The sequence below is a fragment of the Carlito syrichta genome, unplaced genomic scaffold, assembly GCF_000164805.1.
Source record: "Carlito syrichta isolate Samal-C Ts95f unplaced genomic scaffold, Tarsius_syrichta-2.0.1 Scaffold305280, whole genome shotgun sequence".
Lineage (NCBI taxonomy): Eukaryota > Metazoa > Chordata > Mammalia > Primates > Tarsiidae > Carlito > Carlito syrichta.
This window is the reverse complement of record NW_007249376.1, coordinates 432,040-446,697: the sequence shown is the minus strand read 5'-3', so window position 1 is coordinate 446,697 and position 14,658 is coordinate 432,040. Positions and strand designations below refer to the sequence as shown.

At 41.3% G+C, this 14,658-nt stretch overlaps 1 protein-coding gene across 2 annotated transcripts; it reads left to right on the top strand.

Moving 5' to 3' along the window:
- Positions 1 to 296: 296 nt before the first annotated feature.
- Positions 297 to 1,543, top strand: LOC103263822 (actin, cytoplasmic 1-like). 2 transcript variants are annotated; one of them, XM_021714153.1, is made up of 2 exons: positions 368 to 448; positions 575 to 1,543. In XM_021714153.1, the coding sequence occupies exons 1-2, from the start codon at positions 368 to 370 to the stop codon at positions 1,388 to 1,390; spliced, it is 897 nt and encodes a 298-aa protein (XP_021569828.1). In that variant the 3' UTR covers positions 1,391 to 1,543. The 2 variants fall into 2 exon arrangements, with proteins under 2 accessions (XP_021569827.1, XP_021569828.1); XM_021714152.1 differs by having other exon boundaries at positions 297 to 1,543.
- The last annotated feature ends 13,115 nt before the right edge of the window (positions 1,544 to 14,658 follow it).

The following is a 14,658-nucleotide window of genomic DNA, read 5'->3' as shown; positions in this document are numbered from 1 at the left end:
CACCTGCCCAGGAAACCAAAACTCAACATCACTAGCCCCATCCCCTCTGCATTCCCTCTTCTCTAGTTGTGGAGCACTTCATGTGTCTGGCATCCTTGTTTTTCCTGGTTCATTCTCATGTCTTAGCCTTTTATCCAGCTTTTATTTGGTTCACAGTTGCCATTCACAATGGCAACTGGTCATCTCACTTAGCAGAGCTGTGAGATGGGCTGGGGCTAGGTTCAGTTTGCTGTCCCTTTAAGACTTTTAGACCTTCAGGACCGCGTCCGCCTGCCAACCTGCGACCTCGCTCGGCCACCAGTCCACGCCACTCCAGTTCGCCATGGACGATGATATTGCTGCGCTCGTCGTTGACAATGGCTCCGGCATGTGCAAGGCCTGCTTCGCGGGTGACGACGCCGCCCGGGCCATCTTCCTTTCCATCGTGGGGCACCTGCAGCATCAGGGTGTGATGGTGGGCATGGGCCAGAAGGACTCCTACATGGGCGACAAGGCCCAGAGCAAGAGAGGCATCCTGACCCTGAAGTACCCCATTGAGCACGGCATCATCACCAACTGGGACGACATGGAGAAGATCTGGCGCCACACCTTCTACAACGAGCTGCGTTTCACCCCTGAGGAGCACCCCGTGCTGCTGATCGAGGCTCCCCTGAACCTCAGGACCAGCCAGGAAAAGATGACCCAGATCATGTTCGAGACCTTCAACACCCCAACCATGTATGTGGCCATCCAGGCTGTGCTGTCCCTGTATGCCTCTGGCCGCACCACTGGCATCGTGATGGACACTGGGGATGGGGTCACCAGCACTGTGCCCATCTATGAGGGGTATGCTCTCCCCCACACCTTCCTGCCTCTGGACCTGGCTGGCTGGGACCTGACAGACTACCTCATGAAGATTCTCACCGAGCGTGGCTACAGCTTCACCACCACGGCCAGGCGGGAAATTGTGCATGACATCAAGGAGAAGCTGTGCTACATCGCCCTGGACTTCGAGCAGGAGATGGCCACCGCCGCATCCTCCTCCTCCCTGGACAAGACCTACGAGCAGCCCGACTGCCAGGTGATCACCATTGGCAACGAGTGGTTCCGCTGCCCCAAGCCTCTCTTCCAGCTTTCCTTCCTGGGCATGGAATCCTGTGGCATCAATGAAACCACCTTCAACTCCATCATGAAGTGTGATGTAGACATCCGCAAGGACCTGTACGCCAACACGGTGCTGTCCGGAGGTACCACCATGTACCCAGGCATCACTAACAGGATGCAAAAAGAGGTCACTGCCCTGGAGCCCAGCACCATGAAGATCAAGATCATCGCACCCCCTGAGCGCAAGTCCTCTGTGTGGATTGGCGGCTCCATCCTGGCCTCACTGTCCACCTTCCAGCAGATGTAGATCAGCAAGCAGGAGCACGAGGAGTCCAGCTCCTCTATCGTGTGCCGCAATTGCTTCTAGGCTGACTGCCTAGCACCTTACATCCTTTCTTGACAAACCTAACGTGCAGAAAACAAGATGAGATTGGCATGGCTTTTTTTGTTTTTTTGTTTTGGCTTGATGACTCTCAGGGTTTAAAAACTGGGACGGTGAAGGTGACAGCGAGTTGGAGTGAGCGTCCCCAAAGTTCTACAATATGGCCAAGGACTTTGATTGTACGTTGTTCTTTTTTTTAATAGTCATTCCAAATATCTGTGATGCATTGTTACAGGAAGTCCATTGCCCAACCAAAATCCGCCCCACTTCTCTCTAAGGAGAGTAGCCCAGCTCTCTCCTGGTCCACACGGGGGAGGAAATAGCATTGCTTTTGTGTAAATTATGTAATGCAATTAAAAAAAATCTTTGCCTTAATACTTTTTTATTTGTTTTATTTAGAATGATCAGCCACTGTGGACCCCCTTTTTGTCCCCGACTTGAGATGTATGAAGGCTTTTGGTATCCCTGGGAGTGGGTGGAGGTGTGGAGGCAGCCAGGGCTTGCCTGTACACTGACTTGAGACCAGTTCAATAAAAGTGCACACCTGAAAAAAAAAAGACTTTTAGAAGTATGAGACCAGGACTTCCTCTCTTACTGCACCTGGACATCTGGCAGTCACAGTGCTACATTAAGTTTCCTGGTTGATGAGTGGAGTGTGGACTAGATGTCATTTCCTGCTGGTCTCTTGGCAAAATGCCTATCTGTGCTGGACCCAAATGAGGTCAAGGTCTTCAAAGGACCTTCAGAGGAATTTGGTCCAAAGACTAAAAATAACATTGATACCCACAACAGGGGTTGCTTAAGTTATGATGCCTTTATAAAATAGACTACTATGCAGTCATCAGGCCATAAAGATAGATATTTCTGCTAAATATAGTATTATCTTTAGAGAAAAGTGAGAACAGCAAAATAAAAAAGTGTGAAAGTATGTACAAAATAAGGTTGATATGGAAGATAGATGCCTATTTGCTTATACATGCATAAACTATCTCTGGGAATATAGTTAAGAAACTACAACAGAGGTGATTTAGGGGACTGATGACTAGAAGGAGAGACCTGATTTTCAGTGGATATCCTTTTATCATACCTAATTTTTAATCACTTGCATGTTTGACTCCACTACAGTTCACAAAATAGCTAAATATGTAAATATATAAAGGAAATTTAAAGATAATTTCGTACATTGTGTACATTTTGTATGCTATTATTTAATCAAATAAAAATTGCTGATTGATTGTCCAATTACTCAAAGAACCAGAATCTGGAAATATTTGTCCCTGAGAATGGGAAGTAGATGAGCTTGCTGCCTATATGAATGTTCCTCTGATGTCCCTCTTGGTCATCAGGTTATTCCTAAAACAAACATTCACTGAGAACTTACTATGTGCCAACTGTGAGATGGAGCAGTGCTGCAGAGATTAATGACATGGCTGATCACCTGGCTCTCACAATTAGTGGGCGACAGACACCTCAGATATCTTTACAATATAATAAATCCTCAATCCAAAAACACTGGGTGATAATTTAAGGGGGTTATTGGAGGTCCAGAAAATTGCATAATATCAGTACCCTTAAAAATCTGGTTATTTATTTAGAGTTGGGACCGCACTCTGTCATCTTGTTTCCATGTCCAACATCCTATCTTTGTGAAGAAGGGTTTTCTACAGTGATAGCAAACAAAGCAAGATTACAAAGTAGACTAGACATAAATAAGACACTTTGCGTGTCATTGTCTCTCATCACCCCCAGATAGGATAGTCTAGTGACTGGAAAACAAGTTCAGGGCTCCCAATGATTTGGCATTATGGCAAGTTGTATAATTATTTCATTATATATTGCAATGTGATGATAATAGAAATAAAGTGCACAATAAATGTAATGCACTTGAATCATCCCAAAACCATCACACCACCCCCAGTCCGTGGAAAAATGATCTTCCACAAAACTGGTCCTTGATGCTAAAAAGTTTGGGGACTGCTACAGTAGGCTACCGCTTATGAAAAGTGTTGCTAATATGGAGTAACACAAACATCCTGGTGGATAGGAGGAACCTACTGTGTATGCACTTTTAATCACACTGGTATCATCAAGGGTGAAAACAGACTTTTACTAGAGAGCTGGCAGTTAGGAGTTGATATTTTTCATCCCTTTCAAAGCTATTCCAATCTGCCTAAGATTTTGCAAAGGTGTGCAAGGCCTAGAAGTAGTGATCATGAGGGGCCCTGTTCCAGGATCAGTTTGAAACTGAGAGTAGGGGGAAGGGGACAGATGCTAATATGCAAACATGATGTTGTTATGAATAAGATAAAACATTTTTAGATGACACTAATATTAAAGTACAACCTTGAGACCCAAAGAAAGGCAAGAGCTCTGACTTATTATGGTGTCACTGATTTACTAATGAAAAAATACAGGTCCCGCCCCTTACTGGCCCCACCCATGCCAGGTCCCTCCCCCATGCCCCCTGCCATCCTGGTAAGGTCCTGTTTACACTTCTAGTGCAGTGTGTAGATTAGGAAAAGTAACCTGGAATGCTGCTTTCACAAAGTGATGCAGTGTTTAACTCCTAAATTGTATATATTGTTCTGGGGAAGAAGTAAATTTGGCTGGTGGGTATTAAGTAGGTTGTTTTCGGGAGAATTGGGCTGCAAAGGCATTTTGAGATGATTCATTGAGTTACTAATAATAATGCACAGGGAGAAGAGAAACAAAAATAATAACAATAGCTGCCCACACATGGTATACTTATGTGCTGGGTATCTCAATTAGATCACTTTTCTCACTATCCAAATACATTGACAGTCACATAACCTAGAATCAGCCAATCATTCTCTTTACTGGGATTTTCTCTTAAGTGAAGTGAAGCAAGCACAGTGGAAACTAACATATGTTTATTCCAATATTGACACCCAAGTGAGACAATTTTGACCAACTTGACTGTACCACAGGGTGCCCAGGTATTTGGTTAAGCATTATTCTTGGCGTATCTGTAAGGGTGTTTAATATTTGAATGCATAGACAGTAAAACTTCTCTAATTAATGCCTTTTGCTTAAGTAATCAGAGCCAGATTCTGTGACTTGTGAATGAATCGTTGCTGATAATGAAACAATAAAAGGCGAGTAAATACTATTCACCTTTAACGGTAAAAAAACAAATTATAGAGTTATTAACTAACATAACACAACAGCTAGGTGAGAGAGCCAGGATTCACTTCACTTAACCCTGTCTGCCTAAATCTGAGGTTTGTGCTCTTCCCCCTTTTTTCCCTTTGGGTTTGCCAATTATAAGGTGGCAGAACAGATGCTAGAAACTGAGCTGGTACCTTGAAGGTAACTCTTCAACTCTTGAGCTACAGAAATTCCCAGAGCCAGCAATCTGGCTCAGTCTGGAGCAAAGAAGATGTTAAAAGGTAAGATATTCATTAATCAAAAGGTGATCAATTTTGATATATAGTCAAGTGCCAGACTCTGGGGTTATGTCGCTCGAGAGTAGTGGAAGATAAAATACATCTGTCTGTGGAAGATAAAATACATCTGTTGGTGCCAGAATTATTTGCACTTAGGGGTATTTCAGGCCTATGTTAAAAAAAGAGACTCCTAAAGAATAATCATTCATTCATTGACATTATTAATCACTAGCTCTGTCTCATACACAGAAAGCCATATGTGAAAGACATGATCCTTGACCTCACAGATATTAGTGTTTGCTGGGATTATGATTGCTGTTGACACATACCTTTAATGTCACCTATAGATGGATGGAACTGGCCACAATATGAAATTGTGGTTCCATGTAGAATCGTTACTGGTTCTCATCAAAGTTGTGCAATTCGATATGATAGCTGTTAGCCACGTGGGCAATTTGTACTTGAATTCAAATTTATTAAGATTAAATAAAGTCCAAAAATTCAGTTTCTCGGTCATACTAGCCACATTTCAAGTTCCTCCATCTGGTTAATGATTGTCATGTTGGATGACATATTTCCATCACTGCAGAAATTTTCACTGAACAGCAACAGACTAGTGGATCAAAGAATGAAGATAGTTTAGATATATTCAAATTCGATACTCCTTGTATAAATTGTGGAATGAAGAGTGACTATAGAATGAGATCGTAGTTAGACCAGCTATAAGTAGAAACTTTCAGTTCCTTTTTCAGATAGTATCCCTGCCCCCAACCCTGTCCCTCCGTTTATTAGCTTCCTTTCCCCTCACAAAGGGCATGGAGTAATTGACTTCAGGCTTGATTGCTCTTTTTGCTTCAAGGGTAAGATTTGATCTTAGAAGAAGCCATCATCCAGGGGAGACTCTGCTGTTTCTACAGGAGACTGTATGTGTACATCAACATCTAACAACCACCACAACAGCGAAAACAAGAACTGAAACTTTCCTTTTTGTTTGGCTTTTGGTATGGTGCTAAGCTCGTGGCACACATTTCTCGTGTCTCCCCAGGCACTCAGAGAGTTTGGCATTATCACTAAAGATAAGAAAACCAAGGCCCAGGAAGGTGCCCACGATCACTCAGCTACAAAAAAGATAAATTGGAATTGGAACCTGGGTTTCTTCACCTTTGAGCTTGTTACTGTTTTGTCTATCTGGTAACCTAACATTTTATTGTAAAGTTTAATTTTTTAACAGAATAAGAAACTATTATAATTGCAGATTTTCTTCTTTCCTGTCCTGGCTTCAAATTCAAATTTCAAAACAAATGCAAAACGAAAGTTTAAACTAGAACCATCCCTGCTGAAAAGCCACATGTGTTCTCTTCCTTGGTCTCATTTTTTTCTCTTTTCTTTTCTTTTTTTTTGGTAGCAGCCCCGAGCACATCTTTGCATTGCAGTCCCTGGAATCTCTTCTGTGGAATCTAAAAGAACAGAAGGAGCCACAACTGAGACTATTCCCAGGGTTCCTTCTGCAAACTCAAAACATCATGGAGGGCTATGAAGGATTAAATCAGATCCTGGGTAACCTCCCAGTTGCCCCACACACTCCCATCCTAGGATGGCAGTGAGAGAGAAACAAAATGCAGAAGCTCACTTGAAGTTGGGCTCTTTCCAGTTATAGCCTTGGTGGTGCCATTTCTAATCTGTGTCAGGCAAGGAAAAGAGTCAGCTTTATTCTTGTGTGCTAGAGCATTATCATCTCTTCTTATTAATGTTGAATTTACCTTGTAGTGTCACTTTGACGACTAAAATATTTGTTTGAGTGTTCTTCTGTTGAGGCTCCTAGCACAGGATAAATGAAGCTGTCTAAAGTGCTTTCTCTCCAAGTGGTTGAGTTTGTTTTGCAAAAATAAATGTGGTAAAATGAGTCCACAGAGACCTCCTGAGTCCAAATGGGACCATGAGTGAGGAGGTACACTTGGGCCCACATTCTGGAGAACTTTGAACATCAGCTAAGACATCTGAATTTGATTTGGGAAGCTGTAAGCATTCTTGAAATGTGGGGGGGGGGGGTTATTTGTTTTTAACAGAAGGTTGCCATGATCTGGGTTTATTCCATCATTTTGCAAATATTAAGCATCCTTTATTTGCCAGGTACACGTCTAGATCCTGAGAATGCAAGGATGAACCAGACAGACATAACCAGTTTTTCATGGAGCTTATATTGATCTAGCATAGTTGTTCTCAAGCAAGAGCTATTTGGAAATGTCTGGAGGCATCATCATGCATCTCCCCCAACCCTGTAAGGTAGGACTAGTGTAATTTCCACATGAAGGAACCGAGATACAGAGGAGTTAACAACTTGCCTAAGGTCCCTCAAACAGTAGCAGAGTCAAGCTGTGAGATAAGGCAATTTGATCCCAAAACCTGCACCTTGGGCCTAAATTTTTTCTTGAGGAACTCCCCAATGTGTAGTGAACTTTCTATGAGCATCCCCAATAGAGTAGTCCATCCTGAAATGACATAAATTTAGAAAAATTTCCACATTTTATCATCTTTGAAATTGGAATGTGGCATCCAATTGATGGTATATACAGGACTATTGAATGGAAGTTTTTCCTTATGGTGCATAAAATAAAAATGTAAGTTATTGATGTCATCTTAGATTCATGATACACTATGCCTGGAACATTGCATGGGCTTAAAATATTAGAAACTATTGCTTCCATTTTTATTGTTAGCTCCTAGCACATCAAAACAGTAAGCATGGGGTCAGAGTAGATCTCTCATGAGTTTGGATCTGATCTGAAGGTGTATTTGATCACGTAGACCTAGTAAAGAACAAGGAGAGGTTATATTCTGTGCTCCCTTCCTGGGGAAGGAGGTCAACAGAAACCTACAAACAGAATCCCCTAGACAGGAAGAAATGATGAAATTCTGGTTGCTATAAATCACTCTGGACAGGTTCTCTGTGGTTGCAGGAAACTTTTTCCATCATGTTCCTTCTCTGCTTCACAATTTGCAACAAAAAGTCACTGACCCCTCCAACCTCACTTCCTAGCCTTCCAACAAGCCATCCAGACTGTGGGTAGCAACCTGGGACTAGATGGTAAGGCATTGCTCCATGCCCAGGTGCTGCAGTTCTGTGATAAGCCCTTTCCAAATGCCATTCCTCATCTTCAGCTTGGCTACAAAATCAGGTATCTGAAGCTCTTCATTGTTATGACGACACTTTCTATTAGATTTACTATGGCCTACAGGTGCAATATTTAATGGGCAACAGTTTATCTGGGCATTTTAATCAATATGTGCTCATGCTCAATTGCTGAACAAGGAGAGAATAAACAGCATAATGATTAAGAAAGCAGGTGTTTTCATCTAACCTTCTGGGTTCATGCTTTTGGTCCTAAATATATGACATTTCTCCATAGGAAAGCTGTTCCACTTTCATTTTCAGTGTCCTCATCTGTAAAACATGAATAATAATAGCTAACTATATTCTGTATCAGGTTCTCCTCCATGCAGTTCACATACAATAATCCATTTAATCTTCACAACCATCTTTGAGGTGTGTGTCCTATTAGCATCCCCAATCTATAGATGGGGGAAAAAATGCCTTAAGAGATCACATAACTTGCCCAATTACACAGCTAAAGTATGTCAGGTTGTTAGGTCCGTGTTCTTAGCCACTCTCCATGTTGCACCCAAAACCTGACAGAAATGCCTCCATGATTGGAAGGACTACTGTAAGATTAAACAAGAGAATGAATTTGAAGCATATAACTCTGTGCTGGGCTTTATAAGCATAGTAAGGTTAGCTACTGCAGTGACATCTTCCATTTATCAAGCACCTGCTACCCACCACACATTATGTGATGTCCCATAACACAAAAACCTCACTTGTCCTCACAACAACTCTAGGAAGTAGGGAATGTTATGACCCCCCTTCCCTTTAAAGATGAGGAGATAGGTTCAGAGACATATTCTTTACAAAGATACTGCAGTAGAGGTGATGTGTCCCAGAGCACAGAACTAATGAGTGGCCCAGTCTCCCTGACTCCAAAATTTATTCTCTATCCATAACATCTGTGACTCCAACACTGGGTCCTATTTGAGAAGGGTCATTCCGAGCAGGGCTGGGATGCTGTAGTGGATCATGGTGACTAAGAGTAAGGATTTGTGATAAGGATATTAACATAAGATCTACCCTCTTAACAAATTGTTAACTATAGGTGCTATGTTGTATAACTGATCGCTATAACTTATTTATCTTTCATAGTGGAAACTTTACACCAGCTGAACGACTACCCATTTTCCTTCCTCCTCCGTCCCCAGAAATCACCATTCTATTCTCTGATTTTAGTTTGTTTCATTTTCCACACGAGTATTTTCTTTTTTGCAAATGTTTTAACTTTAAAGATGTGTGGTTCAATTCAGGGTTAGGTATTTTGTTAATTATGCAGGTACCCTTGTTGATGAGGTATGCCCCTCTTCCTCTGGCAGTTTTCCATTACTGCCAATCCTGCTGTCCCCCCCTTCCCTGGCAGTTTCCCATCCTACCCACATATGAATATTTTCACCACAAAGAACAAAAAATAAAAAGCAAGCATCAAACAAAATAACAAAAACAAAACACACAAACTTTTGGAGGTGGATGTGATGTGAAAGATATGTCTATTACCCTGATTGTGGTGATAGTTTCACAGGTGTATGGCCTGTGTCCAAACTCATCAAATTTTATATATTCATGATGCACAGTATTTTTGTATACCAGTTAGACTTCAACAAAGCTGTTAAACACACACAAAAAAAACTCTTTAAAAATTGAGGAATGAAGGAATTGCTATCAATTCACAGTGAATTGCCCTAGAAATAATCCTAAAATGCAAGAGAAAGAAGGGAATTTGGAGATCATCTTGTTCCAAACTTTTCTTTGCAGTAGAAGAATTGAGGCTGAAAAGCTGCCCACAGGCGTTAGCAGAGCAAAAGCAAAATCCCATGACCTATGACTACCAGCCGACCTTCCTTTCTGACAACCATCCAACACAGAGAGTATAGAAAATTGCACCAGGGTGTTCTGGCAAGATGACGACAGGGCAGCTTGGTCTGTGAAACTCTCCACCAAGGAGATCATGAGAGACTCTGGCTCTCCCCCCAGAGGCTGCAGATCCCATCATCGGCAGCCTGCTCTTCACTCAGAGCTTGGCCATAGACCTCACTGAGGCATCACCATGGTCTGGGCAGCTGCTGTGGCTGCCGCTGCTGCTGCTGCCACCACAACCAGTAGCCATTTCACATCGCACTGCCAGTACCTGAGGTGAGCTGCCGCCACCACTGCCACTGCTGCCACTGCCACTGCCACCTCCGAGGCAGCCATTGCACATTGCTTCACCTGTACCTGAGGCCAGCCACCACCGCCGCCACTGCCACTGCTGCTGCCACCACCAAAACAGCCATTCCGCATCGGACCATCAGTGCCTGAGGTGAGCCACAGCTGCCACTGCCAAGGCAGCCATTACACAATCGCACTGCCTGTGCCTGAGGCAATCCATGACTTCAGACCTTGAAGCCCCTGCAAGCAAGATCTGCTGAGGTCTACTACCACCAGACGTCCTGCCAGGCCATGGGTCTCCTCCTGTGTGCCTCGAGGCAACATCTCCCTCCCCTTAGAGGCCGGTGAACTGCTGTGATAAAGACCATCTGGAGCAAGAGATAACATCACCTGCTGGCAATTCAAGGTAACAACACCGAAAGGGGGAAAATGGAAGCCCGACAGACACAGGTCAGGTCTGAGTAGTGAACGGGGCAGTGGTGAACTGAGGGGTGATCTGAACTGCCCTTCACAGCAGGCCAGGGGCAACTGATCCTAACTGTGAACAAACTTACCAGCTTGAAAAAACAGCTAGAAATCAGAGCTGAAAGGACATTCAACTTAAACGAAAAGTGTCAGAGTGTGCTTGACTGGTTCTGTTAGACTACTGACTTGATTATATTCCTTCTGTTTTGTCCCCCCCCCCTTTCTCCTTCTTTTCCCTTCTTTTATTTTCTTCTCTCTGTAAACCATATCTTTGTATAGAGGAATAGCACACCAATAAGGAGGTTGGTAAGCTTGTATGTTAGCAACATTGTTTTTTAGTTTTTTAGTTTTTTTCTATGGGAGTTGGTTAGTTTGTAGCCGTGGTCTATTGTTTTTATATGTTTCAATTTTTGTCTCTCTCTCCATTTGTTGGTACACTCCTCTGTTTTCACCCTTACTCCTCTCTCTCCACCCCTCTCTTCCCTCCTGCCTGTTCCATTCTCTTCCCTCTGTTAACCACATTTTATTTCAGGGAGTAAACCTACAACCCCACTGCATGGACAGATTCCAAGGCAGTGGGAAGTGGGTTTCAGATTATTCATACACCTGTCGGTGGATACCAGGACCTGCAGATAGATTCTGAATCACAGCTCCCCCCTTAAGTAAATCTTAAAAACTACAAAAAGGACCACCCACAACCTACAGTGCAACTCCAGAATTGAACAAAGAGGACATACATAAAGAAGAATAGGAGATTGAACAAACAGAAGTAAAAACAACCCCTCCACCCTTGAATAACAGAATTAAAGAAGACAGCGACTTGGAGGGAAGGAAAAAGTAGGGAGGGGGAAAGAACTGCACAAATGAAGAAAAGTCAAAAGAAGAATATAGGTCTCACACAGACCCCTGGGAGATCAGACACTGAGAAAACAGATTCCAGAACACAAACAATGAAGAGTCCCCAGAATGACTGGTCACATGCAACAAACCCAGACATCAAGACATTAATAGAGATAATTTAAAAAATTGAGGAAAGACAAGAGGAAAATAGGCCACTACTATAACACTTAAGAAAGTATTGAACACAGAAGAAAAGGAAAAATGAACAACAATGTTCTTCACAAGAGTACAGGCAAAAGATGAAAAACTCACATGATCCAACTCTAAAACCAAAAGAAAGACAACACACAAGCAGGAAGAATGACTCTGTAAGAACATTATGATAGGGATCAACTCTCACATCTCAATAATTAGTCTGAATGTGAACAGACTGAATGCACCACTGAAAAGACAGAATGGCAAAATAGATAAAATATCACCAGGCAACAATCTATTGCCTTCAAGAGACTCACCTCACTAGAAAGGACACTAGAAAGGACACTCACAGACTCAAAGTAAGAGGATGGGAAACAAATTTTCAGACAAATGGAAATTCAACTTTTGTGTTCAAAAGAAAGGAGGAGTCATGATCTTAATCTCAGACAAAATACCCTTTAAGCTATCAAAAATTAAAAATGATACTGAAGGTCACTATGTAATGATAAAAGGTTCAATCCATCAACAAGAAATATCCATCCTAAACATATATGCACCAAACATAGGAGCACCAACTTTCATAAAGCAGTTCCTAGGTAAACTAAATCAACTCCAATACCATCATAGCTGGGGACTTTAATACCCCACTCACAACCCTAGACAGATCATCAGGACAAAAAGTCAGCAATGAGATCCGAAAACTCAATGTGACTCTTGATCAAATGGGCTTAATCGATGCCTACAGAACCCTCCATCCAAAGACTACAGAATACACATTCTACTCATCACCACATGGAACGTACTCTAAGATTGACCACATACTTGGCCATAAGTCAAGCATAAGTAAATTTAAAAGGACTGAAAGTTTACCATGCACCTTCTTGGACCACAGTGGAATAAAAATAAGCATTAACAACAACAAGGTGCCCCCAAAACCCACAAAGACATGGACACTAAACAGCATGATGCTAAACAACTCCTGGGTCAATGATGAAATCAAAAGAGATTAAAAGATACCTGGAAACAAATAAAAATGAAGAAACATCTTACCAAAATCTCTGGGATGCCATGCAAACTGTAGTAAGAGAATTTATATCCCTACAAACACACATGAAGAAAATGGAAGGATCACAAATTAACAGCCTAACAAGCCACCTAAGGAAGCTGGGAAAGCAAGATCACAAAAACCCTAATTTCAGCAGAAGAATCCAGATCACCAAAATAAAAGCCCAAATCCAGGACATAGAAGACAAACTGATAATACAGAAAATCAATGAAACAAAAAGCTGATTCTTTGAAAGGATAAACAAGATTGATGGTCCCCTAGCTAGACTGACCAAGAAAAAGAGAGAAAAAGCCCAATAAGCACAATCAGAAACACAAAAGATGAAGTCACATCTGACCCTGAAGAAATACAAAAGATTGTTAGAGACTACTATGTACATTTGTATGGAAACAAACTTGAAAACCTTTTGGAAATGGAGGACTTTCTCTCATCACACAACCTGCCTAGGTTGAAACAAGAAGAAATTGAGACCCTAAATAGACCAATAACAATCAAGGAAATTGACCACATGATAAGAAAACTACTACAAAAAAAGTCCTGGACCAGATGGCTTTCCAGCAGAATTCTACAAGACATTTAAGGAGGAGCTTATACCAATCCTACTGAAGGTATTTCAGATGATTGAGAAAGGTGGAACTCTCCCCAAATCATTTTATGATGTCAACATCACATTTTACAATGCCAACATCACATTGACTACTGTTAATCCCACCTCCTTTCCCTTCCCTGCCCCCCCATAGTTTCCCGCACTGTCAATCCTTTTCTTGTAGTATTATGATAGTTGTTCAAGGTCCACTTATGAGTGAGAACATGTGAAACTCAGATCTTTGTTTATGTGAGTGATCACTCAGTATTATAAACTCTAATTTCATCCAGGTTGCTGCAAAATTCATGATTTTGTTTTTTATTATTCCTTCATTTTTAAATCCCTTTATTAAAATAAATATACCAATCTCACTTTTCTCTATTAATTACATTTTTAAAATTCATTTTGTAAGATTGTCATCTTGTTATTCTCTTGACTTCTCAATTTCTGTTTGTAACTTTTCTTTCTTTAAATTTCAATAGTTTTTGGAATACAGATGGAGTTTTGGTTACATGAATGCATTGTGGAGAAGTCTGGGCTGTAAGTGTACCCATCACCTTCACTAGTGCATTGTATAGAGTAGATGATTTTTCATCCCTCCCACTTCCCACTTCCCACTTCCCACTTTCCATTCTATCCCTTTCGAATCTCCAGTGTCTATTATATCATCCTGTATGCCTTTCAGGTCCTTAGTTTAGCTCTCATGTATAGTATTTGGTTTTCCATTCTTGCATTATGGTACTAAGGATAATGTTCTTAATTCCATCCAAGTTGTTGCCAAAGATATGTTGCTCCTTTTTATGACTCAGTAATTGACCATGGTATGTGTGTATGTGTATATTTTCTTTATCCATTGATTTTTGACAGACATTTAGGCTGATTCCACATCTTTATCAACCAGTTTTGATGATGTTTATTACTTTATGAGTTTATACTAAAACTTGAATACTAATCAAAAAACATTACTATGAAGAATGAAATTTGTTAATAGTATATAATATTCTATATTATGATTATACTACAATTTACCTATTATATATGTTTAGGTTGGATTTTAAGAAGTCTTTTTGTTGTTTATTTGCTATTGTAAATTCCACCACAGTAAAAATATTTGATTTTCTTTGTCTGCATTTGCCTTTCCAGTGATTTCTTAGAAGAGATACTCAATAGTGACCTGCAGGGTACCCAACATATAGTGGATGCTTAATCAATATTTGTGAAATTAATGGATGGTCTGCACAGTTTGAAGGCTCTTAGCATATTGCAAAATTGCTTTTCAGCAAGTGTTATAAGTAGTCACCACTGAATGTTCATGAAACCCATGGC

What these genes read in the sequence shown, in the direction of transcription:
- LOC103263822 (XM_021714152.1), top strand. Translation starts at nt 323, where the DNA reads ATGGACGATGATATTGCTGCGCTCGTCGTTGACAATGGCTCCGGCATG.